Genomic DNA, 26921 nt, shown 5'->3' with positions numbered 1-26921 from the left:
GTTTTTTGAAGAGGTAACAAAAGAAATTGATGTTAGGGCAGTGGTTGTGGTCTACATGGACTTTAGCAAAGCATTTAACAAGGTCCCTCATGAGAGACTCATCCAGAAAGTCATGAGGCATGGGATAAGTGGAACCTTGGTTGTTTGGATAAAAAATTGGCTTAAAGGAAGAAAGCAGAGGGTAGTTGTGGAAGGAAAGTATTCTGCCTGGAGGTCAGTGACTAGTGGAGTGCCGCAGGGATCTGTCCTGGGACCCCTGCTATTTCTGATTTCTATAAATGACCTGGATGTAGAGGCGGAAGGATGGGTGAGTAAGTTTGCGGATGACACGAAGATTGGAGGAGTTGTGGATGGAGCTGTAGGTTGTCGAAGGTTACAAGAGGATATAGACAGGCTGCAGAGTTGGGCAGAAAAATGGCAGATGGAGTTCAATCCAGACAAGTGTGAGGTGATGCATTTTGGAAGGACAAACCAGAAGACCAAGTACAGGATTAATGGTCGGTTACTTAAGAGTGTGGATGAACAAAGGGACCTTGGGGTTCAAATCCATACATCCCTCAAGGTCGCTGCACAGGTTAATAGGGTAGTTAAGAAAGCCTCTGGGATGCTTGGCCTCATTAACAGGGGGATTGAGTTCAAGAGTAGAGAGGTCATGTTACAACTCTACAAATCTCTGGTGAGACCACACTTAGAGTATTGTGTTCAATTCTGGTCACCTCATTATAGGAAGTATGTGGAAGCTATGGAGAGGGTGCAGAGGAGATTAACCAGGATGTTGCCTGGTTTGGAGAACAAGTCTTATGAAGCAAGGTTAACAGAGCTGGGACTTTTCACTTTGGGGCATAGACGGATGAGAGGGGACTTGATAGAGGTCTACAAGATTATGAGAGGCATAGATAGGGTGGATAGTTGGTACCTGTTTCCCAGGGCACCAATAGCAAACACCAGAGGACATAGGTACAAAATTAAGGGAGGGAAGTTTAGGGGAGACATCAGGGGTAAGTTTTTTACACAGAGGGTTGTGAGTGCCTGGAAGGACTTGCCAGGGATGGTGGTGGAGGTAAAACATTAGGGGTATTTAAGAGCCTCTTAATGACAGCACATGCTTTCCTAGATAAGGGATTTTGGCATGTCAACAAATACACTCAAAAACTTATATAGTTGTACCGTGGAGAGCATTCTGACAGGCTGCATCACTGTCTGGTATGGAGGGGCCACTTACACAGGACTGAAAGAAGCTGCAGAGGGTTGTAAATTTAGTCAGCTCCATTTTGAGTACCAGCCTACAAAGTACCCAGGACACCTTCAGGGAACGGTGTCTCAGAAAGGCAGCGTCCATTATTAAGGAACCTCCAGCACCCAGGGCATGCCCTTTTCTCACTGTTACCATCAGGTAGGAGCACAGACTCAGCGATTCAGAAACAGCTTCTTCCCCTCTGCCATCCGATTCCTAAATGGACATTGAACCCTGGGACACTACCTCACTTTTTGTTTTAATATACAGTATTCTGCATGTTTTTAATCTATTCAATATACGTATACTGTAATTGATTTACTTATTTAATATTTTTTCCTGTGTTACGCATTGCGTTGAACTGCTGCTGCCAAGTTAACAAATTTCACATCACATGCCGGTGATAATAAACCTGATTCTGATTCTGATTCCAAAACTGCCCACGGCACTCCAGGTGTGACCAACGTTGTCCATGGAGCCTCAGCATTCATTACATCCTTGTTTTTATATTCTAGCCCTCTCAAAATGACTGTTAATGCCTTCCTCACCACCGACTCAACTTGCAAGCTGAACTTCAGCAAACCTCGTTGGTATATTAATTGTATTTATTATTACTGGGTACGATGTTTACTCTGAGCTCCATGTAAACAAGGAGCACCCGTGGCACAGACAACAGTAAACTGATCTAATCCACTCGAGTTTCCGCAGGTGCCGGAACTCCTGAGTAAGCTTGACACAAAACGGTAAAGGAACTCAGCAGGCCAGGCAGCGTCGATGGGGGAGAATAAACAGTCAGTGTTTCAGACCGAGACCCTTCGTCAGGGACTGGAAAGAAAGGGGGCTGAAGCCGGAATAAGAAGGTGGGGGGGGGGGAAGATGTACAATACTGGAGATGATAGGTGAGGAAGTGATGGGTTTGGAGGGGGGAATGAAGTAAAAATCAGAGAAGGGGTAGATAAGGAGTTGAAATACACCATCGAGTCTGCTCCGTCATGGCTGATTTATTATCCCCCTCAACCTCACTCTCCTGCCTTCTCCCTGTAACCTTTAGTACCCTTACTAATCAAGAACCTATCACCCTCCACTTTGAATACACCCAATGACCTGGCCTCCACAGTCGTCTGTGGTGATAAATGCCACAGATTCACCACCCCCTAGATAAAGAAATTCCTCCTCATCTCTGTGCTAAATGTCCCAAATAGCCACAGCCTCATTTCACCAGCGCCCTGGATTCAGTCGTAATCCTGGGCACTGTCATGTTTCTTGAGGCATCATAACAGCAGGAGAAATACCATCACGGACAAGAGAAAATCTGCAGAGGCTGGAAATCCAAGCAACAGACACAGAATGCTGGAGGAACTCAGCAGGCCGGGCAGCACCTGTGGAAAAGAGTGCAGTTGATGTTTCGGGCCGAGAACCTTCATCAGGACTGAAATAGCACATATTGTTTGTGTTAATGACCAACGCAGTCCGAGGATGTGCATGGGGTGGGGGGGATGTAAGTGTCACATTCTTTCTGGCCCCAGCATACCACGCCCACGACTTACTGACCCTATAGTGGAATGTGGGAGGAAACCGGAGCACAGGGAGAATGTCCTTACAGACTGGGTGGGAATTCCGGAGGAAGCAGGCCCATTGGGAGCCTCCAGGAAGAAGGGTGGGTACAGTGGGATTAGTGGTGGCAGGTCTGACTGAGGAGTCAGCCCATCAGTTGTTCGGCACAACATTGTGCTAACCCCGACTCGATGGGCTGAGTGGCCTTCTGCTTGACAAGACACCAAACTTCACAAACTCTGGTTTGGGCCACATCTGGAGTATTGCACACAGTTCTGGTTACCCCCGCTTTCAGAAGGATTCTGAGGCTTTAGAGAGGGGGCAGAAGGGGTTTACCAGGATGCTGCCCGGTTTAGAGGGCATGTGCTGTCACGAGAGGCTGGACAAACTCGGGCTGTTTTCTCGGCAGCACCAGAGGCTGAGGGGAGACCTGATCGAGGCTCACAAGATAATGAGAGGCATCGATAGAGTGGACAGGGAGCATCCCTTTCCCAGGGTGAAGGTGAGAGGAGGGAGGTTCAAGGGGGATGTGAGGGGAAGCTTTTTACGGAGAGTGGTGGATGTGCTGCCTGGCGAATATATTACAGGCTTCAAAGGGATGTTTGGATAGGCACGTGCAGGATGTGGATATTGTGACCGTAGGAGGGATTAGTGATTGGCTGATTTTGATTTGCTTTTTAGCTGGTGTAGCACAGCATTGTGGGCCGAATGGCCTGTTCCAGTGCTGAACTTTTCTAAGCTCTAAACACCAGGTTTTTACCTGTCATGCCCCAATTAAAGTGCTCCTCCAAGGAGAAACCATTACTTACTCACCAAGCTCTGCCAACCTAGAGTCGGGAAATAGGGAGGGAACCAGAGCACCAGGAGGAAACCCACACAGTCATGGGGAGAACCCGCAGGCAGCGGCGCGAATTGAAAGCGTGTCACTGCCGCTCTGATATCATCATACGGCCCTTCTATGAAATGTCAGTGTATCAGTCAATTAGTTTAACCACAGTTACCTGGTCACCTGCAGATTAATCCGAACGGTATCGCGGCGAAGGATGGTCGGATACGGACGGGAGATCGAATCGTTCAGGTAAGGCAACGCCTCCAGTTCACCGTACAGGTTCCAGCAGGGCCCATACCACAGACTTCCTGAAGAGAAAGCACACAAACGGCCCATCACTGTGTCTGACCCCGGGAGTGTGTGATGGGACGGTGTGGAGGGAGATTCACTCTGTGAATGACCCCGGGAGTGTGTGATGGGACGGTGATGAGGGAGATTCACTCTGTGCCTGACCCCGGGAGTGTGTGAAGGGACGGTGTGGAGGGAGCTTCACTCTGTGTCTGACCCCGGGAGTGTGTGATGGGACGGTGTGGAGGGAGATTCACTCTGTGTCTGACCCTGGGATTGTGTGAAGGGACGGTGTGGAGGGAGCTTCACTCTGTGTCTGACCCCTTTTTTTTTTAATTACAAAATCCTTTATTACAAATTTCGGTGCTATACAATATATACAAAACAGTGGCAAACACAATTACTGCACTACAAATAGACAATAGACATTACACCAGAATGTTGCCTTCCCTATCCACGATGGCATTTACACCCCGCGGAGCCCAACGGTCTCGAAACCCCTCCAAGGCCGCTGTGGACTGCGCGTGTTCCTTTTCAATAGTTACCCGGGCACGAACACCGGAGTGTGTGACAGGACGGTGTGGAGGGAGCTTCACTCTGTGTCTGATCCCGGGAGTGTATGATTGGATGGTGTGGAGGGAGCTTCACTCTGTGTCTGATCCCGGGAGTGTGTGACGGGATGGTGTGGAGGGAGATTCACTCTGTGTCTGATCCCGGGAGTGTGTGACAGGACGGTGTGGAGGGAGATTCACTCTGTGTCTGACCCCGGGGTGTGTGTGATGGGACAGTGTGGAGGGAGCTTCACTTTGTGTCTGATCCCGGGAGTGTGTGGTGAGACGGTGTGGAGGGAGCTTCACACTGTGTCTGACCCCGGGGGTGTGTGATGGGATGGTGTGGAGGGGGTTTCACTCTGTGTCTGACCCCGGGAGTGTGTGATGGGACGGTGTGGAGGGAGATTCACTCTGTGTCTGACCCCGGGGGTGTGTGGTGAGACGGTGTGGAGGGAGCTTCACACTGTGTCTGACCCCGGGGGTGTGTGATGGGACGCTGTGGAGGGAGCTTCACTCTGTGTCTGATCCTGGGAGTGTGTGACAGGACGGTGTGGAGGGAGATTCACTCTGTGTCTGACCCCGGGGTGTGTGTGATGGGACAGTGTGGAGGGAGCTTCACTCTGTGTCTGATCCCGGGAGTGTGTGGTGAGACGGTGTGGAGGGAGCTTCACACTGTGTCTGACCCCGGGGGTGTGTGATGGGATGGTGTGGAGGGGGTTTCACTCTGTGTCTGACCCCGGGAGTGTGTGATGGGACGGTGTGGAGGGAGATTCACTCTGTGTCTGACCCCGGGGGTGTGTGGTGAGACGGTGTGGAGGGAGCTTCACACTGTGTCTGACCCCGGGGGTGTGTGATGGGATGGTGTGGAGGGGGTTTCACTCTGTGTCTGACCCCGGGAGTGTGTGATGGGACGGTGTGGAGGGAGATTCACTCCGTGTCTGACCCCGGGAGTGTGTGAAGGGACGGTCTGGAGGGAGATTCACTCTGTGTCTGACCCCAGGAGTGTGTGATGGGACGGTGTGGAGGGAGATTCACTCTGTGTCTGACCCCGGGAGTGAGTGATGGGACGGTGTGGAGGGAGATTCACTCTGTGTCTGATCCCGGGAGTGTGTGATGGGACGGTGAGGAGGGAGCTTCACTCTGTGTCTGACCCCGGGAGTGTGTGATGGGACGGTGTGGAGTGAGATTCACTCTGTGTCTGATCCCGGGAGTGTGATGGGACAGTGTTGAGGGAGATTCACTCTGTGTCTGACCCCGGGAGTGTGTGATGGGACGGTGTGGAGTGAGATTCACTCTGTGTCTGATCCCGGGAGTGTAATGGGACAGTGTTGAGGGAGATTCACTCTGTGTCTGACCCCGGGACTGTGTGATGGGGCGGTGTGGAGGGAGCTTCACTCTGTGTCTGACCCCTTTTTTTTTTAATTACAAAATCCTTTATTACAAATTTCGGTGCTATTCAATATATACAAAACAGTGGCAAACACAATTACTGCACTACAAATAGACAATAGACATTACACCAGAATGTTGCCATCCCTATCCACGATGGCATTTACACCCCGCGGAGCCCAACGGTCTCGAAACTCCTCTAAGGCCGCCGTGGACTGCGCGTGTTCCTTTTCAATAGTTACCCGGGCACGAACACCGGAGTGTGTGACAGGACGGTGTGGAGGGAGCTTCATTCTGTGTCTGATCCCGGGAGTGTGTGATTGGATGGTGTGGAGGGAGCTTCACTCTGTGTCTGATCCCGGGAGTGTGTGACAGGACGGTGTGGAGGGAGATTCACTCTGTGTCTGACCCCGGGAGTGTGTGACAGGACGGTGTGGAGGGAGCTTCACTCTGTGTCTGATCCCGGGAGTGTGTGATGGGACGGTGTGGAGGGAGATTCACTCTGTGTCTGACCCCGGGAGTGTGTGATGGGAGGGTGTGGAGGGAGATTCACTCTGTGTCTGACCCCGGGGTGTGTGTGATGGGACGGTGTGGAGGGAGTTTCACTCTGTGTCTGACCCCGGGGGTGTGTGGTGAGACGGTGTGGAGGGAGCTTCACTCTGTGTCTGACCCCGGGAGTGTGTGATGGGACGGTGTGGAGGGAGATTCACTCTGTGAATGACCCCGGGAGTGTGTGATGGGACGGTGATGAGGGAGATTCACTCTGTGCCTGACCCCGGGAGTGTGTGAAGGGATGGTGTGGAGGGAGCTTCACTCTGTGTCTGACCCCTTTTTTTTTTAATTACAAAATCCTTTATTACAAATTTCAGTGCTATACAATATATACAAAACAGTGGCAAACACAATTACTGCACTACAAATAGACAATAGACATTACACCAGAATGTTGCCATCCCTATCCACGATGGCATTTACACCCCGCGGAGCCCAACGGTCTCGAAACCCCTCCAAGGCCGCTGTGGACTGCGCGTGTTCCTTTTCAATAGTTACCCGGGCACGAACACCGGAGTGTGTGACAGGACGGTGTGGAGGGAGCTTCACTCTGTGTCTGATCCCGGGAGTGTGTGATTGGATGGTGTGGAGGGAGCTTCACTCTGTGTCTGATCCCGGGAGTGTGTGACAGGACGGTGTGGAGGGAGCTTCACTCTGTGTCTGATCCCGGGAGTGTGTGACAGGACGGTGTGGAGGGAGCTTCACTCTGTGTCTGATCCCGGGAGTGTGTGATGGGACGGTGTGGAGGGAGATTCACTCTGTGTCTGACCCCGGGAGTGTGTGATGGGACGGTGTGGAGGGAGATTCACTCTGTGTCTGACCCCGGGGGTGTGTGATGTGACGGTGTGGAGGGAGTTTCACTCTGTGTCTGACCCCGGGGGTGTGTGGTGAGACGGTGTGGAGGGAGCTTCACTCTGTGTCTGACCCCGGGAGTGTGTGATGGGACGGTGTGGAGGGGGTTTCACTCTGTGTCTGACCCCGGGAGTGTGTGATGGGACGGTGTGGAGGGAGATTCACTCCGTGTCTGACCCCGGGAGTGTGTGAAGGGACGGTCTGGAGGGAGATTCACTCTGTGTCGGACCCCAGGAGTGTTTGATGGGACGGTGTGGAGGGAGATTCACTCTGTGTCTGACCCCGGGAGTGAGTGATGGGACGGTGTGGAGGGAGATTCACTCTGTGTCTGATCCCGGGAGTGTGTGATGGGACGGTGAGGAGGGAGCTTCACTCTGTGTCTGACCCCGGGAGTGTGTGATGCGACGGTGTGGAGTGAGATTCACTCTGTGTCTGATCCCGGGAGTGTGATGGGACAGTGTTGAGGGAGATTCACTCTGTGTCTGACCCCAGGAATGTGTGATGGGACAGTGTGGAGGGAGCTTCACTCTGTGTCTGACCCCGGGAGTGTGTGATGGGACGGTGTGGAGGGAGATTCACTCTGTGCCTGACCCCTTTTTTTTTTAATTACAAAATCCTTTATTACAAATTTCGGTGCTATACAATATATACAAAACAGTGGCAAACACAATTACTGCACTACAAATAGACAATAGACATTACACCAGAATGTTGTCATCCCTATCCACGATGGCATTTACACCCCGCGGAGCCCAACGGTCTCGAAACTCCTCCAAGGCCGCTGTGGACTGCGCGTGTTCCTTTTCAATAGTTACCCGGGCACGAACACCGGAGTGTGTGACAGGACGGTGTGGAGGGAGCTTCACTCTGTGTCTGATCCCGGGAGTGTGTGATTGGATGGTGTGGAGGGAGCTTCACTCTGTGTCTGACCCCGGGAGTGTGTGATGGGACGGTGTGGAGGGAGATTCACTCTGTGTCTGACCCCGGGGGTGTGTGATGGGACGGTGTGGAGGGAGTTTCACTCTGTGTCTGACCCCGGGGGTGTGTGGTGAGACGGTGTGGAGGGAGCTTCACTCTGTGTCTGACCCCGGGAGTGTGTGATGGGACAGTGTGGAGGGGGATTCACTCTGTGTCTGACCCCGGGAGTGTGTGATGGGATGGTGTGGAGGGAGCTTCACTCTGTGTCTGACCCCGGGAGTATGTGACGGGTCGGTGTGGAGGGAGATTCACTCTGTGTCTGACCCCGGGAGTGTGTGATGGGACAGTGTGGAGGGGGATTCACTCTGTGTCTGACCCCGGGTGTGTGTGATGGGACGGTGTGGAGGGAGATTCACTCTGTGTCTGACCCCGGGGTGTGTGTGATGGGACGGTGCGAAGGGAGTTTCACTCTGTGTCTGACCCCGGGGGTGTGTGGTGAGACGGTGTGGAGGGAGCTTCACTCTGTGTCTGACCCCGGGAGTGTGTGATGGGACGGTGCGAAGGGAGTTTCACTCTGTGCCTGACCCCGGGAGTGTGTGATGGGACGGTGTGGAGGGAGATTCACTCTGTGTCTGACCCCGGGGGTGTGTGATGGGACAGTGTTGAGGGAGTTTCACTCTGTGTCTGACCCCGGGAGTGTGTGATGGGACGGTGTGGAGTGAGATTCACTCTGTGTCTGACCCCGGGAATGTGTGGGGAGACTGTGTGGATGGAGCTTTAGTCTGTGTCTAACCTGCACCCTTGAAATATATTCTAATCTGTGGGCAGACAAATGCATTTGTCTGAGTTTTCTTGAGTTCAAATGGTGTCATCATAATCGAGGAACTTAAACCCAATGAATCATAATGACCAGGAGAGTGAGAAGCATGAAACTCAAGAGTCTGACCCTTTTGAAAGGTTCATTTATTATCGAAGTCCGTATGGTGAACAACTCCAGGATTCATCTTCTCCAGGAAGCCACAAAACAAAGAAACCATCAGCCACTACCCCCTCCCTCGCACAATAAAATTAACAGATTGTGTGACACAGAACTGGTAGAGGGACGAGCTTCTCACGTTCACGGTGTGTGTTCTTCCACACTAACAACAACTCAGTGCTTCTTCCTGCAGTCTGTAAAACAGCCTGTCCAGTTCGGGGATCAGTGAGTGAGCTGGGATCTGGAGTCTCGGCCGGGTTGGGGCGGGGGAGGATCTCACTGCTGCCCCTGTCTATTTCTGCAGATAAACGGAGTCGAGGTGCAGAATAGGGAGGAGGCCGTCGCCATCTTGACTCGGGAGGACAGTACCAACGTCTCCTTACTCCTAGCCAGGCCGGAGATAGAGGTAACAAAATCAATCTAGTCTGTATTTTTCTATCACCCATGTGGCTATCTAAGAGTTCTTTAAATGTCCCTAATGTATCTCCGACATCTCCGATACTCTCCTCCAATTACCTTAAAATTATGTCCCCTTGTATTAGCTGTTCTGTCGTGGGAAAAAGTCTCTGGCTGTCCACTCGATCTTTGCCACTAATTGGGCTGTAACACTTCAGCAGGACTTCTCTGTCAAGTCTCCTTTCATCCTCCTTCGCTCCAAAGCGAAAAACCCAAGCTCAGTCAACCTACCTTTATAAGAAACTCTCTTTAATCCAGGCAGTATCCCAGTAAATCTCTAAATCTTCCACGTCCTTCCTGTACCGAGGTGACCAGAACTGAACTCACTGCTCTGTGGGATCTAACCAGGGTTTTATTACCTGAACTCAGACCCCTGACTAAGGAAGACCAACACACCCGATCACCACTGTATCAACTTGCACGGCAACTTTGAGAGATCTAGAGACGTGGACCCCCAAGATCCCTCTGCTCCTCCACACTGCGGAGAATCCTGTCATTAACCGTGTACTCTGCCTGCAAAGCCGACCTTCAAAAGTGAATCGCTTCACACTTTCCTGGGTTGAACTCCAGCTCTGGACCCCTTCAATGTCCATTATAACCTCCCGCATTATCCACAACTCCACCAGTCTTCATGTCCTCCACAAACTTACTAACCCACCCTTCCACTTCCTAATCCAAGTAATTTATAAAAATCACAAAGAGCAGGGGTCCCTGTGCCACACCTCTGGTCAATGATCTCCATACAGAATACAATCCATCTACAACCACCCTCTACCTTCTGTGGGCAAGGCCATTCTGAATCCACACAGCCATGTTTCCCTGGATCCCCTGTGTCCTGACTTTCTGAATGAGGAACATTATCAAATACCTGACTAAGATCCATATACATCACATCCACGGCTCTGCCTTCAAAATGTACATCCTCAAAGAATTCATTCAGGCTCACAAAGCACGATCTGCCTCTCACAAAGCCATGTAAACCATCCCCAATCAGACCACGGTGTTCCAAATGCTCATACATACCATTCTCTAAACTTTTCTAATAATTTCTCCACCACTGAAGTAAGACGCACATTTCAAGAAATTATGGAGTTGTTTTTGTAGATCCCTCTGTTCTACCACACTCCTCAGTTCCCTACCATTCTCTCTATAAGTCCTACTATATCTACTATATTGATCCTCCCAAAATGCAACACAGCACACGTGCGTGCATTAAATTCCATCTGCCAATTGTCAGCCCATTTTTCCAGCTGGTCCAGGTCCAGCTTTGATAGTATTTCTCACTGTCCACTCCACCCCAGTCCTGGTGCCATCGGCAAACTTGCTGATCCAGTTAACTGCATTATCATCCAGGTCATTGATACAGATGACAAGCAACAACAGACCCAGCACTGATCCCTGTGGAAGTCCACTAGTCATTTCAGTCAGAGAAGCAACCTTCCACAACCTTCTTCCCCAAAGCCAATGCCTAATCCAATTTATTGCCTCATCCTAAATGCCAAGCAACTAAACCTTCATGACCAACCTCCCATGTGGGACCTTAATGAAGTCCTTGCCTTGACTTCATCATCTTTCCTGTTAGCTTCCTCAAAAAGGTCTATAAGATAGGTTAGGTATGACCTACCATGCACGAAGCTATGTTGAGTCCCTGTCTATCTGAATGCTTGAAAACCTTCTGCAACTTAACTTTTTTCCCTTCCCCTGCCCAGCTGGACGAGGGATGGATCGAAGAGAGGGGAGAGGCTATGGAGATTGCTAGTCGAGAAGAGGGCGAGGAACCGCTGCCGGGTCTCGGCAATGCTGCACCAGTAAAGCACGTGAGTGCTGGGGCCGCGGTGGGGGGAAGAGGAGCGCGTGGTTTAATGCTGTCAGCGAGACCTCAGTGCGCCTGGGGTCACGAGTCCCTCAGGTGCTTTTAAAATGCCCAACATGTCCATGCTGGTGAGAGTGGGTAAGTTAAAATGAGTGGGACAGGTTTATTGGTGGATGTTGGAAGCTGACACAATAGGGCAGTTTGGACAGGCTGAGAATAGAGTACTACAGCACCGAAACAGGCCCTCCTCCGTCCACTTCATCACCCTAGACCAGGGGTCGGCAACCTTTACCACTGAAAGAGCCATATGGACCCGTTTCCCACAGAAAAGAAAACACTGGGAGCCACAAAACTCGAAAGAGCCGCATGCGGCTCCGGAGCCAACCCCTGCCCTAGACCCATCAATCTGCACCTGCTCCACACCCCTCCCATCCATGTACCTATCCAAATTTCTCTTAAATGTTGAAATCAAACCCACATCCACAACTTCCTGACAGCTCATTCCACACTCCCTGAGTGAAAAAGCTCTCTTTCATGTTCCCTTTAAACCTTTCACCCTTAACCCACGACCTCCAGTTGTAGTGCCACCCAACCTCAGTGAAAAAGCCTGCTTTGATTTGCTCTATCTATACCCCCCATGATTCTGTATACCTCTAACAAACCCTCCTCATTCGCCTACGCTCCAAGTCCTAATCTAATCAAACTTTCCCTAGAACTCAGGTCCTTCAGTTCTGGCAACATCCTTGTAACTTTCTCCGCACCTGGGAGGGATACAGATCAAGCGAAGGCAGAAGGGATTTATTTTAACATCGCATAACAGCTAGCTCAGATGTTGTGGGCCAGAGGGTCTGCTGGCATGCTCTCTTCATCTCCCTCGTTCCTGTAAGCTTGTGGGATTAATGTAGCGATCGGTGGAAATTGGTGGTCAATGCTCAGCACAAACTGGATTGGCAATGCCGTATATAAATGATTTAGATGATGGAATAGATGGCTTTGTTGCCAAGTTTGCAGATGATACAAAGATTGTTGGAGGGGGAGGCAAGGTTGAGGAAACGGGTGGGATGCAGAAGGACAGATTAGGAGAATGGGCAAGAAAAGTGGCAAATGAAATACAGTGTTGGAAAAATGCATGGTCATGCGCCTTGGTAGTAGGAATAAACGTGAGGACTATTTTCTAAATGGGCAGAAAATCCATGAGCCTGGGAGTCCTTGTGCAGAACACCGAAAGGTCAACTTGCAGGTTCAGTCAGTGGTGAGGAAGGCACATGCCATGTTAGCAAATACAAGAGGAGGGATGTGAAGCTGAGGCTTTATCAGGCACTGGTGAGGCCTCACCTTGAGTATCGTGAACAGTTTTGGTGTTTTATCTTGAAAAGATGTGCTGGCATTGGAGAGGGTCCAGAGGAGGTTCATAAGGATGATTAACATACAAGGAATGTTTGATGGCGGCCAGCCTCATGGACATAAATACTGGAGGAACTCAGCAGGTCAGGCAAGACCAAATGAGAAGAATTAGCTCATTCAGCCCATCAGCTGGGCTCTGCCATGTCAATAAATACAATTATAAACAATCTGCAGAGGCTGGAAATCTGAGCAACACACACAGAATGCTGGAGGAACTCAGGCAGCATCTATGGAAAAGAGGACAGTTGATGTTTCAGGCTGAGACCCTTCATCAGGACTGGGAGAAAGAAGATGAGGAGTCAGTTAGAAGGGAAGAAGAAGCACGAGGTGATAGGGGAAATCTGATAGGAGAGGACAGAAGGCTATGGAGGAAAGAAAAGGGGAAGGAAACCAGAGGGAGGTGATGGGCAGGTGTGAGAGAGAAAAGAGGATGGAGAATGTGGTGTGCAGGGGCATTACTGGAAGTTTGAGAAATCGATGTTCATGCCATCAGGGTGGAGGCTCCTTCACCTGAGTGTGGCCTCATTGCAACAGTGGAGGAGGCCTTGAGACATGTCAGAACGGGAATGGAAAGTGGAATTAAAATGGGTGGCCACTGGGAGAGCCGCTTTTTCCGGCAGATGAAGCGTGGGTGCTCGGCAAAGCACAATTACGTTAGAAAGATATTTGGGCAGGTACTTCGATAGGAAGGGGCCTTACAGATGAGCTGCTCGATGGAGCGGGTTGGGATTATGGGAGACAGACATAGGTAGACTGTAACAGTCTTTTCCCTAGAGTGTGGGAGTCCATACTTAGGGCGTAGATTTAGTGTGAGGGGAAAAGATTTAAAACAGGGACTCCAGGGGCAACTATTTTACACAGAGGGTGGTGAATATTTGGAACAAACTGCCAGAGTGAGTGAGGCAGGTAAGCCACGAGAAAAAGAGCACAAAACACAGAAACAGGCCCCCCAGCTCATCTAGTCTATGCCAAACTACTATTCTGCCTTCTCCCATAGCCCTGCACCTGGACCACAGCCCTCCATAACCCTCCCATCCATGTACTTAGCCAAAATTCTCCTAAATTTCAAACCAAACCTACACCCACCACTTCCATTGTCAGTTCATTCCACACTCTCACACACCGAGTTCCCGGAGAAGTGTGAGGTGGTACACTTTGGAAGGACAAACTCCAAGGCAGAGTACAAAGTAAATGGCAGGATACTTGGCAGTGTGGAGGAGCAGAGGGGTCTGGGGGTACATGTCCACAGATCCCTGAAAGTTGCCTCACAGGTAGATAGGGTAGTTGAGAAAGCTTTAATAAGTCGAGGGTTAGAGTTTAAGAGGCACGGGGTATTGATGCAGCTCTATAAAACTCTAGTTAGGCCACACTTGGAGTACTGTGTCCAGTTCTGGTCGCCTCACTATAGGAAGGATGTGGAAGCATTGGAAAGGGTACAGAGGAGATTTACCAGGATGCTGCCTGGTTTAGAGAGTATGGATTATGATCAGAGATTAAGGGAGCTAAGGCTTTACTCTTTGGAGAGAAGGAGGATGAGAGGAGACATGATAGAGGTGTACAAGATATTAAGAGGAATAGACAGAGTGGACAGCCAGTGCATCTTCCCCAGGGCACCACTGCTCAGTACAAGAGGACAAAGCTTTAAGGTAAGGGGAGGGAAGTTCAAGGGGGATATTAGAGGAACGGTTTTTACTCAGAGTGGTTGGTGCGTGGAATGCACTACCTGAGTCAGTGGTGGAGGCAGATACACTAGTGAAGTTTAAGAGACTACTAGACAGGTATATGGAGGAATTTAAGGTGGGGGGGTTATATGGGAGGCAGGACTTGAGGGTTGGCACAACATTGTGGGCCGAAGGGCCTGTAATGTACCGTACTATTCTATGTTCCCTCGCAGTTGGGTTGTGTGTGAAGCCTGTTACCCCTACTGGGGGCATAGGCCACCAACAACAGCTCACCAGAGTCCTCTGTTCTGGGCCAAGTTGTTCCCAGGTGTAGACCATCTTCAAAGATCCTTCCTTTCCCAAGAAAGAGGTCTCTGGAGCCGCCATTGGCGTTTCTGTACCTCTGGGGTTGCTAGCACCATGTCCAGCCGGGCTTGGGATCACCGTTCACCCTTAACCTATGACCTCTAGCCTCTCCAAATCAGATTGGGATCACCGTCAGAATTCGGTTCGATATCACTGACATGTCATTAAATTTGTTGTTATGCGCCAGCGGTACACTGCAATACATAATAAAAACTAAGTCACAGTAGGAATAATAATTATATAATTATTATATAAGTACATATAATTATATAATTCTAGGAAGTTAAATTAAATAAGTAGTGCAAAAAGAGAAAAAAATAAGTGGTGAGGTAGTGTTCTGGGTTCAACGTGGAGTTCAGGCAGGCAGACAGAGAGGTCCCTGGGGTTCAGGCAGGCAGACAGACAGGTCCCCGGGGTTCAGGCAGGCAGACAGACAGGTCCCCAGGTTCCGGCAGGCAGACAGACAGGTCCCCGGGGTTCAGGCAGGCAGACAGACAGGTCCCCGGGGTTCAGGCAGGCAGACAGACAGGTCCCCAGGTTCCGGCAGACAGACAGACAGGTCCGCGGGGATCAGGCAGACAGACAGGTCTCTGGGGTTCAGGCAGGGAGACAGACAGGTCCCCAGGTTCCGGCAGGCAGACAGACAGGTCCCCGGGGTTCACGCAGACAGACAGGTCCCCAGGTTCCGGCAGGCAGACAGACAGGTCCCCGGGGTTCAGGCAGGCAGACAGACAGGTCCCCGGGGTTCAGGCAGGCAGACAGACAGGTCCCCAGGTTCCAGCAGACAGACAGACAGGTCCCCGGGGTTCAGGCAGACAGACAGGTCCCCAGGTTCAGGCAGGCAGACAGACAGGTCCCCGGGGTTCAGGCAGGCAGACAGACAGGTCCCCAGGTTCCAGCAGACAGAGAGACAGGTCCCCGGGGTTCACGCAGACAGACAGGTCCCCGGGGTTCAGGCAGACAGACAGGTCTCTGGGGTTCAGGCAGGGAGACAGACAGGTCCCCAGGTTCCGGCAGACAGACAGACAGGTCCCCGGGGTTCCGGCAGACAGACAGACAGGTCCCCGGGGATCAGGCAGACAGACAGGTCTCTGGGGTTCAGGCAGGGAGACAGACAGGTCCCCGGGGTTCCGGCAGGCAGACAGACAGGTCCCCGGGGTTCCGGCAGACAGACAGGTCTCTGGGGTTCCGGCAGGCAGACAGACAGGTCCCCGGGGTTCCGGCAGACAGACAGGTCCCCGGGGTTCCGGCAGACAGACAGACAGGTCCCCGGGGTTCACGCAGACAGACAGGTCCCCGGGGTTCACGCAGACAGACAGGTCCCCGGGGTTCAGGCAGGGAGACAGACAGGTCCCCTGGGTTCCGGCAGGCAGACAGACAGGTCCCCTGGGTTCCGGCAGGCAGACAGACAGGTCCCCGGGGTTCACGCAGACAGACAGTCAGGTCCCCAGGTTCCGGCAGACAGACAGACAGGTCCCCGGGGTTCATGCAGACAGACAGACAGGTCCCCGGGATTCACGCAGACAGACAGGTCCCCGGGGTTCAGGCAGGGAGACAGACAGGTCCCCGGGGTTCAGGCAGGGAGACAGACAGGTCCCCTGGGTTCCGGCAGGCAGACAGACAGGTCCCCAGGTTCAGGCAGGGAGACAGACAGGTCCCCGGGGTTCCAGCAGACAGACAGACAGGTCCCCGGGATTCAGGCAGGCAGACAGACAGGTCCCCGGGGTTCACGCAGACAGACAGGTCCCCGGGGTTCCGGCAGACAGACAGGTCCCCGGGGTTCCGGCAGACAGACAGACAGGTCCCTGGGTTCAGGCAGACAGACAGGCTGGTCCCCAGGGTTCAGACAGACAGACAGGTCCCCAGGGTTCAGACAGACAGGTCCCCAGGGTTCAGACAGACTGGTCCCCAGGGTTCAGACAGACAGGTCCCCAGGTTCGGGCAGACAGACAGGTCCCCGGGGTTCAGGCAGGCTGACAGACAGGTCCCCGGGATTCAGGCAGGCAGACAGGCAGACAGGTCCCCGGGGTTCAGGCAGGCAGACAGGTCCCCGGGGTTCAGGCAGGCAGATAGACAGGTCCCCGGGGTTCAGGCAGGCTGACAGACAGGTCCCCAGGTTCCGGCAGACAGACAGATCCCTGGGGTTCAGGCAGGGAGGCAGACAGGTCCCCGGGGTTCAGGCAGGGAGACAGACAGGTCCCCGGGGTTCCAGCAGACAGACAGACAGACAGGTCCCTGGGTTCAGGCAGGCAGACAGACAGGTCCCCGGGGTTCCGGCAGACAGACAGGTCCCCGGGGTTCCGGCAGACAGACAGGTCCCCGGGGTTCCGGCAGACAGACAGACAGGTCCCTGGGTTCAGGCAGACAGACAGGCTGGTCCCCAGGGTTCAGACAGACAGACAGGTCCCCGGGGTTCAGACAGACAGGTCCCCAGGGTTCAGACAGACTGGTCCCCAGGGTTCAGACAGACAGGTCCCCAGGTTCGGGCAGACAGACAGGTCCCCGGGGTTCAGGCAGGCTGACAGACAGGTCCCCGGGATTCAGGCAGGCAGACAGACAGGTCCCCGGGGTTCACGCAGACAGACAGGTCCCCGGGGTTCAGGCAGGCAGACAGGTCCCCGGGGTTCAGGCAGGCTGACAGACAGGTCCCCAGGTTCCGGCAGACAGACAGATCCCTGGGGTTCAGGCAGGGAGGCAGACAGGTCCCCGGGGTTCAGGCAGACAGACAGGTCCCCGGGGTTCAGGCAGGGAGACAGACAGGTCCCCGGGGTTCCAGCAGACAGACAGACAGGTCCCTGGGTTCAGGCAGACAGACAGGCTGGTCCCCAGGGTTCAGACAGACAGGTCCCCAGGGTTCAGACAGACAGGTCCCCAGGGTTCAGACAGACTGGTCCCCAGGGTTCAGACAGACAGGTCCCCAGGTTCGGGCAGACAGACAGACAGGTCCCCAGTTTCGGGCAGACAGACAGACAGGTCCCCGGGGTTCAGGCAGGCAGACAGACAGGTCCCCGGGGTTCAGGCAGGTAGACAGGTCCCCGGGGTTCAGGCAGACAGGCAGACAGGTCCCCGGGGTTCAGGCAGGTAGACAGACAGGTCCCCGGGGTTCAGGCAGGCAGACAGTTCCCCGGGGTTCAGACAGACAGACAGGTCCCCGGGGTTCAAACAGACAGACAGTTCCCCGGGGTGCTGGCTGACAGCCAGACAGGTCCCCAGGTTCTGGCAGACAGACAGACAGGTCCCCAGGGTGCTGGCTGACAGCCAGACAGGTCCCCAGGTTCGGGCAGACAGACAGACAGTTCCCCGGGGTTCAGACAGACAGACAGGTCCCCGGGGTTCAGACAGACAGACAGGTCCCCAGGTTCGGGCAGACAGACAGACAGGTCCCTGGGGTTCCGGCTGACAGCCAGACAGGTCTCCGGGTTCAGGCAGGCAGGTCTAGGTGGCGGGATAAGCTGGTGGAGAGCCCTCCCTGGGCATATATCCCGGGAAGGGCCGCCTCCCAGGCGGAGACACCGGAGGCCTGGGCACGACGCGAACCCCTAGGCGGATGCAGGACACAATCCCAGGGTTCAGGCGGAAGAGGAGGACGGGGCAGAAGAGAGCCCTCCTCGGGCAGCGGCAGACCGGCTGGGCCTGCCTGACGGAGGCAAGGGGTAGGAACGGGCATAGGTCCAGGGTGACCAACAGAACAGCCATGATAGCGGGAAAATCGGGAACGGCCGACAGACCGCGCGAACAGCACAAACGAGCGGAGAAGCGGGACCAGCGCATGGGAAGAAAGGTGGGGGAGAGGACCAACCTGACAGTACTGGTACGGGGCAGAGAAGCATGATGAGGCGTAGGTCTGAGCCCGGGCAGGATCACAGAGAATGCAGAGACGAGTTCGGAGCCGGTGGAGAACAGGAAACAGAACAAAACGACCACCCACCTGGTCCCCGTCCCAAGGTCCCATATAAACACCTGCAGCCCAATGAGTTACAGGTGTGTCTCCTTGAGCCAGGAGGGTCTTAACCAGATCACGGGTGACGGGAGGGACAACTGCAGGACCCAGAGTCCGGAGCCCCCGGACCGGATCAAGACCCGGAACGCGGATTCCGGACCGGACCAAACCCTGACAGTGTGTGCCTTCAGGCTCCGGAACTTCCTTCCTGATGGTAGCAATGAGAAAAGAAAATGCCGGGGTAGTGGTGAGGGGGCCTTACTGATGGATGCCTCCTTTTTGAGGCATCACTCATTCTAGAGGTCTCCGTTGCTGGGATGTGTTGACCATTCATCCACAGAATTAGTTTAGGAAACTCGCTACCCAACTCTTAATTAATCGAAGTTTGCACTTTGTTCTCTGCACAAACAACAACATGTTGACTCCACACCAACAATTAGAACACAAAGTCTACTGTTCTCTCTGTGACCACTCAGACCACTCAGACCACTCTGTACTCACTCAGACCACTCCCCCAGTTTATAACACTGATTGGCCAAATGATTGCTCCGTTTTCTCCCGCCCCCTCACATGGGGGTCCTTCCTTGCCGTAGTTAGTCTCAGGAGCTGTCATCCCTTTGTACTTCATTCCCGTTGGCTTGAGGTCATCTGACTAACCTATAACACCTTCCCGTTGGATGTAGTCCAAGGGCTACACAACTTCAGGTATTGGGGTTGAACTTCTGTTCTCTTCACCTCTGGTCACACATACACTGGACCAAGGTAAGTAGACCATAGGAAACACCCTTTTCACATCGAGGCCTTTCAACATTCAATAGGTTTCAATGAGTAAATTCCAGCGAGTAAAGGCCCAGAGCCATCAAACATTCCTCATATGATATGTCTTTCCTTCCCAGAATCATTCTCATGAACCTCCTCTCCAAAGTCAGCACACCCTTCCCTAAAGGGGCCCAAAGCAGCTAACAATACTCCAAATGAAGCCTCGCCAGTGACTTTAAACTATGACCTCTAGTTCTAGACCCACCCAGCCTCAGTGGAAAAAGCCTGCTTGCATTTACCCTGTCTATACCCCTCGTAATTTGTATATCTCTGTCAAATCTCCCCTATGTTCTAGGGAATAAGGTTCTAACAGATTGCCAGGGTCCGCGATATCTCAGATCGAGTTCTCAGTATTCTCAAGAGGGAGAGTGAGCAGCCAGATGTCGGGGTCCATGTAGGGACCAATGACGTGGGTAGGAAGAAGGAGGAGGTCCTGCAAAGAGAGTTTAGGGAGTGAGGTGCAAAGTTGATGGATAGGACCTCCAGGGTTGCGATCTCAGGATTGCTACCTGTGCCACGTGCTAGTGAGGCTAGAAATAGGAAGATAACGCAGCTAAATACGTGGCTTAGGAGTTAGTGCAGGAGGGAGGGCTTCATGTTTCTGGACAATTGGGCCCTGTTCCAGGGAACGTGGGACCTGTTCCAACAGAACAGGTTGCACCTGAACTGGAGGGGGACTAACATCCTTGCGGGAAGGTTTGCTGGTGCTGCTCCGGGGGGTTTAAACCAGATTTGCATGGGGAGGGGAGAGTGTTGGAGCAAATGGTGAGGTGGAGGAGGATAAAGGTTGTGTGAGAGCTGCAAGTATAGAGCATGAAGTAAAGCCAGATCTAACATATAGAGAGGCTTTCAGGAAAGAGGAACAGAATAAAGGGTGTAAGGGTAGTGAGGTAGAAGGGCTAATGTGTGTGTACTTCAATGCAAGAAGCATCAGGAACAAAGGTGATGAACTGAGAGCTTGGATATGTACATGGAATTGTGATGTAGTGGTCATTACAGAGACTTGGCTGGCACCAGGGCAGGAATGGATTCTCAATATTCCTGGATTTCAGTGTTTTAAAAGGGATAGAGAGGGAGGAAAGGGGAGGAGGGGTGGCATTACTGGTCAGGAATACTATTACAGCTGCAGAAAGGGTGGGTAATGTAGCAGGATCCTCTTTTGAATCAGTATGGGTGGAAGTCAGGAACAGGAAGGGAGCAGTTACTCTATTAGGAGTATTCCTTAGGCCCCCTGGTAGCAGCAGAAATACCGAGGAGCAGATTGGGAGGCAGATTTTGGAAAAGTGAAAAAATAACAGGGTTGTTATCATGGGTGACTTTAACTTCCCTAATATTGATCGGCACCTGATTAGTTCCAATGGTTCAGATGGAGCAGAGTTTGTCCAGTGTGTCCAAGACAGAGTACTGTCACAGTATGTTGACTGGCCAACTAGGGGGAATGCCATACTAGATCTAGTATTAGGTAATGAACCAGGTCAGGTCACAGATCTCTCAATGGGTGAGCATCTAGGGGACAGTGACCACCACTCCCTGGCCTTTAACATTATCATGGAAAAGGATAGAATCAATTTTTAATTGGGGAAGGGAAAATTATGAGGCTATAAGGCTGGAGCTTACAGGTATGAATTGGGATGATGTTTTGCAGGGAAATGTACTGTGGACATGTGATTAATGTTTAGGGATCTCTTGCAGGATGTTAGGGATAAATTTGTCCCAGTGAGAAAGATAAAGAATGGTAGGGTGAAGGAACCATGGGTGACGAGTGAGATGGAGAAGGGGGCATGAGAAGGCCTTGGCGAGTAGGGTAAAGGAAACCCCCAAGGCATTCTTCAATTATGTGAAGAACAAAAGGTTGTCAGGAGTGAAGATAAAACCGATTAGAGATAAAGGTGGGAGGCTGTGGAAGTGAGCGAGGTCCTCAATGAATACTTCTCTTCGGTATTCACCACTGAGAGGGAACTTGATGATGGTGGGGACAATATGAGTGAGGTTGACGTTCTGGAGCGTGTTGATATTAAGGGAGAGGAGGTGTTGGAGTTGTTAAAATACATTAGGACGGTTAAGTCCCCGGGGCCTGACGGAATATTCCCTGGGGCTGCTCCACGAGGTGAGGGAAGAGATTGATGAGCCTCTGGCTAGGATCTTTATGTCCTTGTTGTCTATGGGAATGGTACCGGAGGATTGGAGGGAGGTGAATGTTGTCCCCTTGTTCAAAAAAGGTACTAGGGATAGTCTGGGTAATTATAGACTAGTGAGCCTTACGTCTGTGGTGAGAAAACTGTTGGAAAACATTCTTAGAGATAGAATCTATGGGCATTTAGAGAATCATGGTCTGATCAGGGACAGTCAGCATGGCTTTGTGAAGGGCAGATCATGTCTAACAGCCTGATGGAGTTCTTTAAGAAGGTGACCAGGCATATAGATGAGGGTAGTGCAGTGGATGTGATCTACATGGATCTTAGTAAAGCATTTGACATAGTTCCACATGGTAGGCTTATCCAGAACGTTAGAAGGCATGGGATCCAGGGAGGTTTAACCAGGTGGATTCAGAATTGGCTTGCCTGCAAAAAGCGGAGGGTCATGGTGGAGGGAGTATATTCGAATTGGAGGTTTGTGACTAGTGGTGTCCCACAAGGATCGGTTCTGGGACCTCTACTGTTCATGATTTTTATTAACAACCTGGATGTGGGGCTAGAAGGATGGGTTGGTGTTGTAGATAGTGCTGAGGATTGTCGAAGATTGCAGAGAGACATTGATAGGATGCAGAAGTGGGCTGAGAAGTGGCAGATGGAGTTCAACCCGGAGAAGTGTGAGGTGGTACACTTTGGAAGGACAAACTCCAAGGCAGAGTACAAAGTAAATGGCAGGATACTTGGCAGTGTGGAGGAGTAGAGGGGTCTGGGGGTACCTGTCCACAGATCCCTGAAAGTTGCCTCACAGGTAGATAGGGTAGTTAAGAAAGCTTATGGGGTGTTAGCTTTAATAAGTCGAAGGTTAGAGTTTAAGAGATGCGAAATAATGATGCAGCTCTGTAAAACTCTGGTGAGGCCACACTTGGAGTATTGTGTCCAGTTCTGGTCGCCTCATTGTAGGAAGGATGTGGAAGCATTGGAAAGGGTACAGAGGAGATTTACCAGGATGCTGCCTGGTTTAGAGAGTATGGATTATGATCAGAGATTAAGGGAGCTAAGGCTTTACTCTTTGGAGAGAAGGAGGATGAGAGGAGACATGATAGAGGTGTACAAGATATTAAGAGGAATAGACAGAGTGGACAGCCAGCGCCTCTTCCCCAGGGCACCACTGCTCAATACAAGAGGACATGGCTTTAAGGTAAGGGGTGAAAAGTTCAAGGGGAATATTAGAGGAAGGTTTTTCACTCAGAGAGTGGTTGGTGCATGGAATGAACTGCCTGAGTCAGTGGTGGAGGCAGGTTCACTAGTGAAATTTAAGAGACTACTAGACAGGTATATGGAGGAATTTAGGGTGGGGGTTATATGGGAGGCAGGGTTTAAGGGCCAACACAACATCGTGGGCCGAAGGGCCTGTATTGTGCTGTATTCAATCATTCCATACAACTCAGGGAAATTTTCTCAGCACTCTGTCAGCCCCGTAGGTAGGTGACCAGAACCACACACAGTATTCCAAATTCGACCTCACCAAGGTCTTATGCAATTTCAGCATAACATCCCAACTCCCGAACTTTCAAGGAACGTTGTTGCAACAAAAAATATTAGTTGGACTTCAGTGATCAGAATCAAGTTTAATATCCCTGGCATATGTCATGAAATTTGTTATGCAGCATAATAAAAACATGTAAATTATGGTACATGTGTGTATAAGTATCAAGAAAGGTTAAATAAGTAATACAAATACAGTAAAAAAAAGTAGTGAGGTAGTGTTCATGGGTTCAATGTCCATTCAGAAATCGGATGGCAGAGGGGAAGAAGCTATTCCTGAATGACTGGGCATGTGTCTTCAAACTCCCGTATCTCCCTCCCGATGGTAACAATGAGAAAAGGGCATGTCTTGGGTGAGGGGGAGATCTTAACAACGGATGCTGCCTTTGGGTTTGGTGTGGGACGGAGGTTGGAAGTTGGAGACTGGGAGTTGGTTTGGAGAAGGATTTAGAGGAATGATGGGGAATCTCATTGAAACCTATCGAATATTGAAAGGCTTGGATGGAGTAGACATGGAGAGGGTATTTCCTATAATGAGTCAGTCCATTTACAACAGAGTTGAGGAGGGATTTCTTTAGCCAGAAGGTGGAGAATCTGTGGAATTAATTGTCATAGGCAGCTGTGGAGGAAGAGTAATGGAGTGGAGGTTGGTAGGTTAGGCTTTCGAAAGTTATGAGGAAAACAAGGTGGGGAAGGATATTAAATCAGCCATGATTTGAGGTCAGAGCAAATTGGATAAGCTGGAAAACCTGATTCTGCTCTCATACGGGATGGGGGGGGGGGGTTAGAGATTGGAGATGGAAGTTGGGGGCCGAGCAGGGGAGTGGGACAGTGGGCCATCAGAGGGAGTTGGTGTATGGACTAAGGCTGCAGTTTTGGCGCACCAGCGGAGGGAGCGGGTATGGGACGGAGGGATGCCTCTGTGGGCAGAGTTGACGGCTTGACCCTCTTTGCAGAAGGAAGTCGATGAGGAAGAGGAGGAGGAGGAAGAGGAGGAGGACGAGGACGAGGACGACGAGGGGAAGGGCTCGGCCGACGCCGGCAACGTGCTGAGCAACAGCCAGGAGCTGGACAGCGGCGTGGGCCGGACGGACGAGAGCACCCGCAACGACGAGAGCTCGGAGCACGACATCCTGGCGGACGAGCAGGCGATCACCATCACCAGCACCGCGGGCAGCGGCACGCCGGGCGGCGGGCGGAGGTCGCGGCCGGCCAAGGGCGACGGTCAGACCGGCCGCCGGCGTGGCGACCTACACCTCAGCACCGAGTCGCTGCCGGGCCTGACCGAGGAGGAGTGCCTTCGGTACCGGGAGCTGCTGGAGCTGCGATGCCACCTGGAGAACGGCAACGCCGCCGCTCTCTGCTACCGGGCCGCCGGCCGGGCGCTGGACGTCAACCGCAACGAGGGGGTGGGCCGGCTGGCGGCCACGCTGCAGGAAGAGCTGGGGCACCTCGAGTTCAAGTGCCGCAACGTGCTGCGGGCGCAGAAGATGCAGCAGTTACGGGAGCGATGCATGAAGGCGTGGCTGGCGGGCGAGGCCTCGCCCTTTGACGGCGGCGGGGGAGACCCGCTGCGGAGGGGCGGCCTGTGCGATATTACCGAGCTGCCCGAGCGCTCGGACCGCGACAGCACCAGCGCCTACAACACGGGCGAGAGCTGCCGCAGCACGCCGCTCTTAGCCGAGCCCGCCCTGCTGCCCCCAGCTGTCACCGCCGCTGCCCCGGACAGCCCGTGGCGCCGCCTCGGGGCCGGCACCAACCTCAACCTGGAGCCGCCGGCCGGCCTGGCAAGCCCCCCCCGCTTCCGGAGCCTGCCCCGGCACCAGGAGAGGTCGGGCAGGAAAGGCGCCAAGGCGACGGGCGAGGGCAGCCCCTACCTGTCTCGCTGCCGACATCGCTCGCCGGTCACCGGCGACCGCTACCGCAGCTGCGTCCAGTTGACCGGGCCCGGGCCCGGGCCCGCCCCCGAGGCTCTGCTCCCTGCACCCCCGGCGGCGGGCGGCGCCCCCCGGCTCCCGTCCGAAGGCCGGAGCGAGTGGAGGGTGAAGGTGAGGAGCGACGGCTCCCGGTACGTGGCCAAGCGGCCGGTGCGGGACAAGCTACTGAAAGCCCGGGCGCTGAAGATACGCGAGGAGCGCAGCGGAATGACCACGGACGACGACGCCGTGAGCGAGATGAAGATGGGCCGCTACTGGAGCAAGGAGGAGCGCAAGCAGCACCTGGCCCGGGCCCGTGAGCAGCGGCGGCGCCGCGAGTTCATGATGCAGAGCCGGCTGGACTGCCTGCGGGAGCAGCAGGCCGGCGAGGCGGCCCGCGGCGACCTCAGCATCCTCGCCCTGAGTCACAAGAAGACGATGCGGCGCCGAAACCGCAGGATCTTGGATAACTGGATGACCATCCAGGAGATGCTGGCCCATGGCGCCCGGACCGCCGACGGAAAGCGAGTCTACAACCCGCTCCTCTCGGTCACCACCGTCTGAGTGGCGGTGATAGAGAACCGGCGAGGGTTGTGGTTCGCACCGGGACCTAGGACTTTAGGGGGGGAGGGGTAGGTTGCGATGTGGGCCGAACCCGGGACGCTGCCTCGCTGTCTATCCATCGGGGTTCACGGGGAAGGGAGTTCAGCTTCCCCTCAATCGTGTCGTACAGGCGGGAGATCTCTCACAGGCACCCACACCCTTACTCTCACTCAGGCCCGCTCTCGCTCACCATCGCACACTTTCAAACACACACACACACTCTGTCCAGCACTTTCTCACACCATCTCTCTCACTCTCACACTTTCAAACACACACACTCTGTCCAGCACTTTCTCACACCATCTCTCTCACTCTCACACTTTCAAACACACACACACACTCTGTCCAGCACTTTCTCACACCATCTCTCACTCTCACACTTTCAAACACACACACACACTCTGTCCAGCACTTTCTCACACCATCTCTCTCACTCTCACACTTTCAAACACACACACTCTGTCCAGCACTTTCTCACACCATCTCACACTCTCACACTTTCAAACACACACACACACTCTGTCCAGCACTTTCTCACACCATCTCTCTCACTCTCACACTTTCAAACACACACACTCTGTCCAGCACTTTCTCACACCATCTCACACTCTCACACTTTCAAACACACACACACACTCTGTCCAGCACTTTCTCACACCATCTCTCTCACTCTCACACTTTCAAACACACACACACACTCTGTCCAGCACTTTCTCACACCATCTCTCTCACTCTCACACTTTCAAACACACACACTCTGTCCAGCACTTTCTCACACCATCTCTCTCACTCTCACACTTTCAAACACACACACACACTCTGTCCAGCACTTTCTCACACCATCTCTCTCACTCTCACACTTTCAAACACACACACACACTCTGTCCAGCACTTTCTCACACCATCTCTCTCACTCTCTCTTTCAAACACACACACACACACACTCTGTCCAGCACTTTCTCACACCATCTCTCTCACACTCTCTTTCAAACACACACACACACACACACTCTGTCCAGCACTTTCTCACACCATCTCTCTCACACTCTCTTTCAAACACACACACACACACACTCTGTCCAGCACTTTCTCACACCATCTCTCTCACACTCTCTTTCAAACA

The 26921-nt window shown here is 52.8% G+C and overlaps 1 protein-coding gene across 1 annotated transcript in view; it reads left to right on the top strand.

Moving 5' to 3' along the window:
- pdzd4 (PDZ domain containing 4) overlaps positions 1-25988 on the top strand; it is a gene marked incomplete at its 5' end in the record, with an annotated part of 71380 nt that extends 45392 nt beyond the window's left edge. Inside the window, 5 exons of the mRNA XM_059957668.1 lie at positions 3804-3866; positions 9448-9549; positions 11309-11416; positions 19450-19545; positions 24236-25988. Coding sequence (XP_059813651.1) covers positions 3804-3866; positions 9448-9549; positions 11309-11416; positions 19450-19545; positions 24236-25759 — 1893 coding nt within the window. The remainder of the gene's footprint in view (positions 1-3803; positions 3867-9447; positions 9550-11308; positions 11417-19449; positions 19546-24235) is intronic.
- Between the last annotated feature and the right edge of the window lie 933 nt (positions 25989-26921).

Source organism: Hypanus sabinus (genome assembly GCF_030144855.1).
Source record: "Hypanus sabinus isolate sHypSab1 chromosome 24 unlocalized genomic scaffold, sHypSab1.hap1 SUPER_24_unloc_8, whole genome shotgun sequence".
Classification (NCBI taxonomy): domain Eukaryota; kingdom Metazoa; phylum Chordata; class Chondrichthyes; order Myliobatiformes; family Dasyatidae; genus Hypanus; species Hypanus sabinus.
Note: the sequence above shows the minus strand (reverse complement) of the source record. Positions and strands in the feature narration are given on the sequence as shown.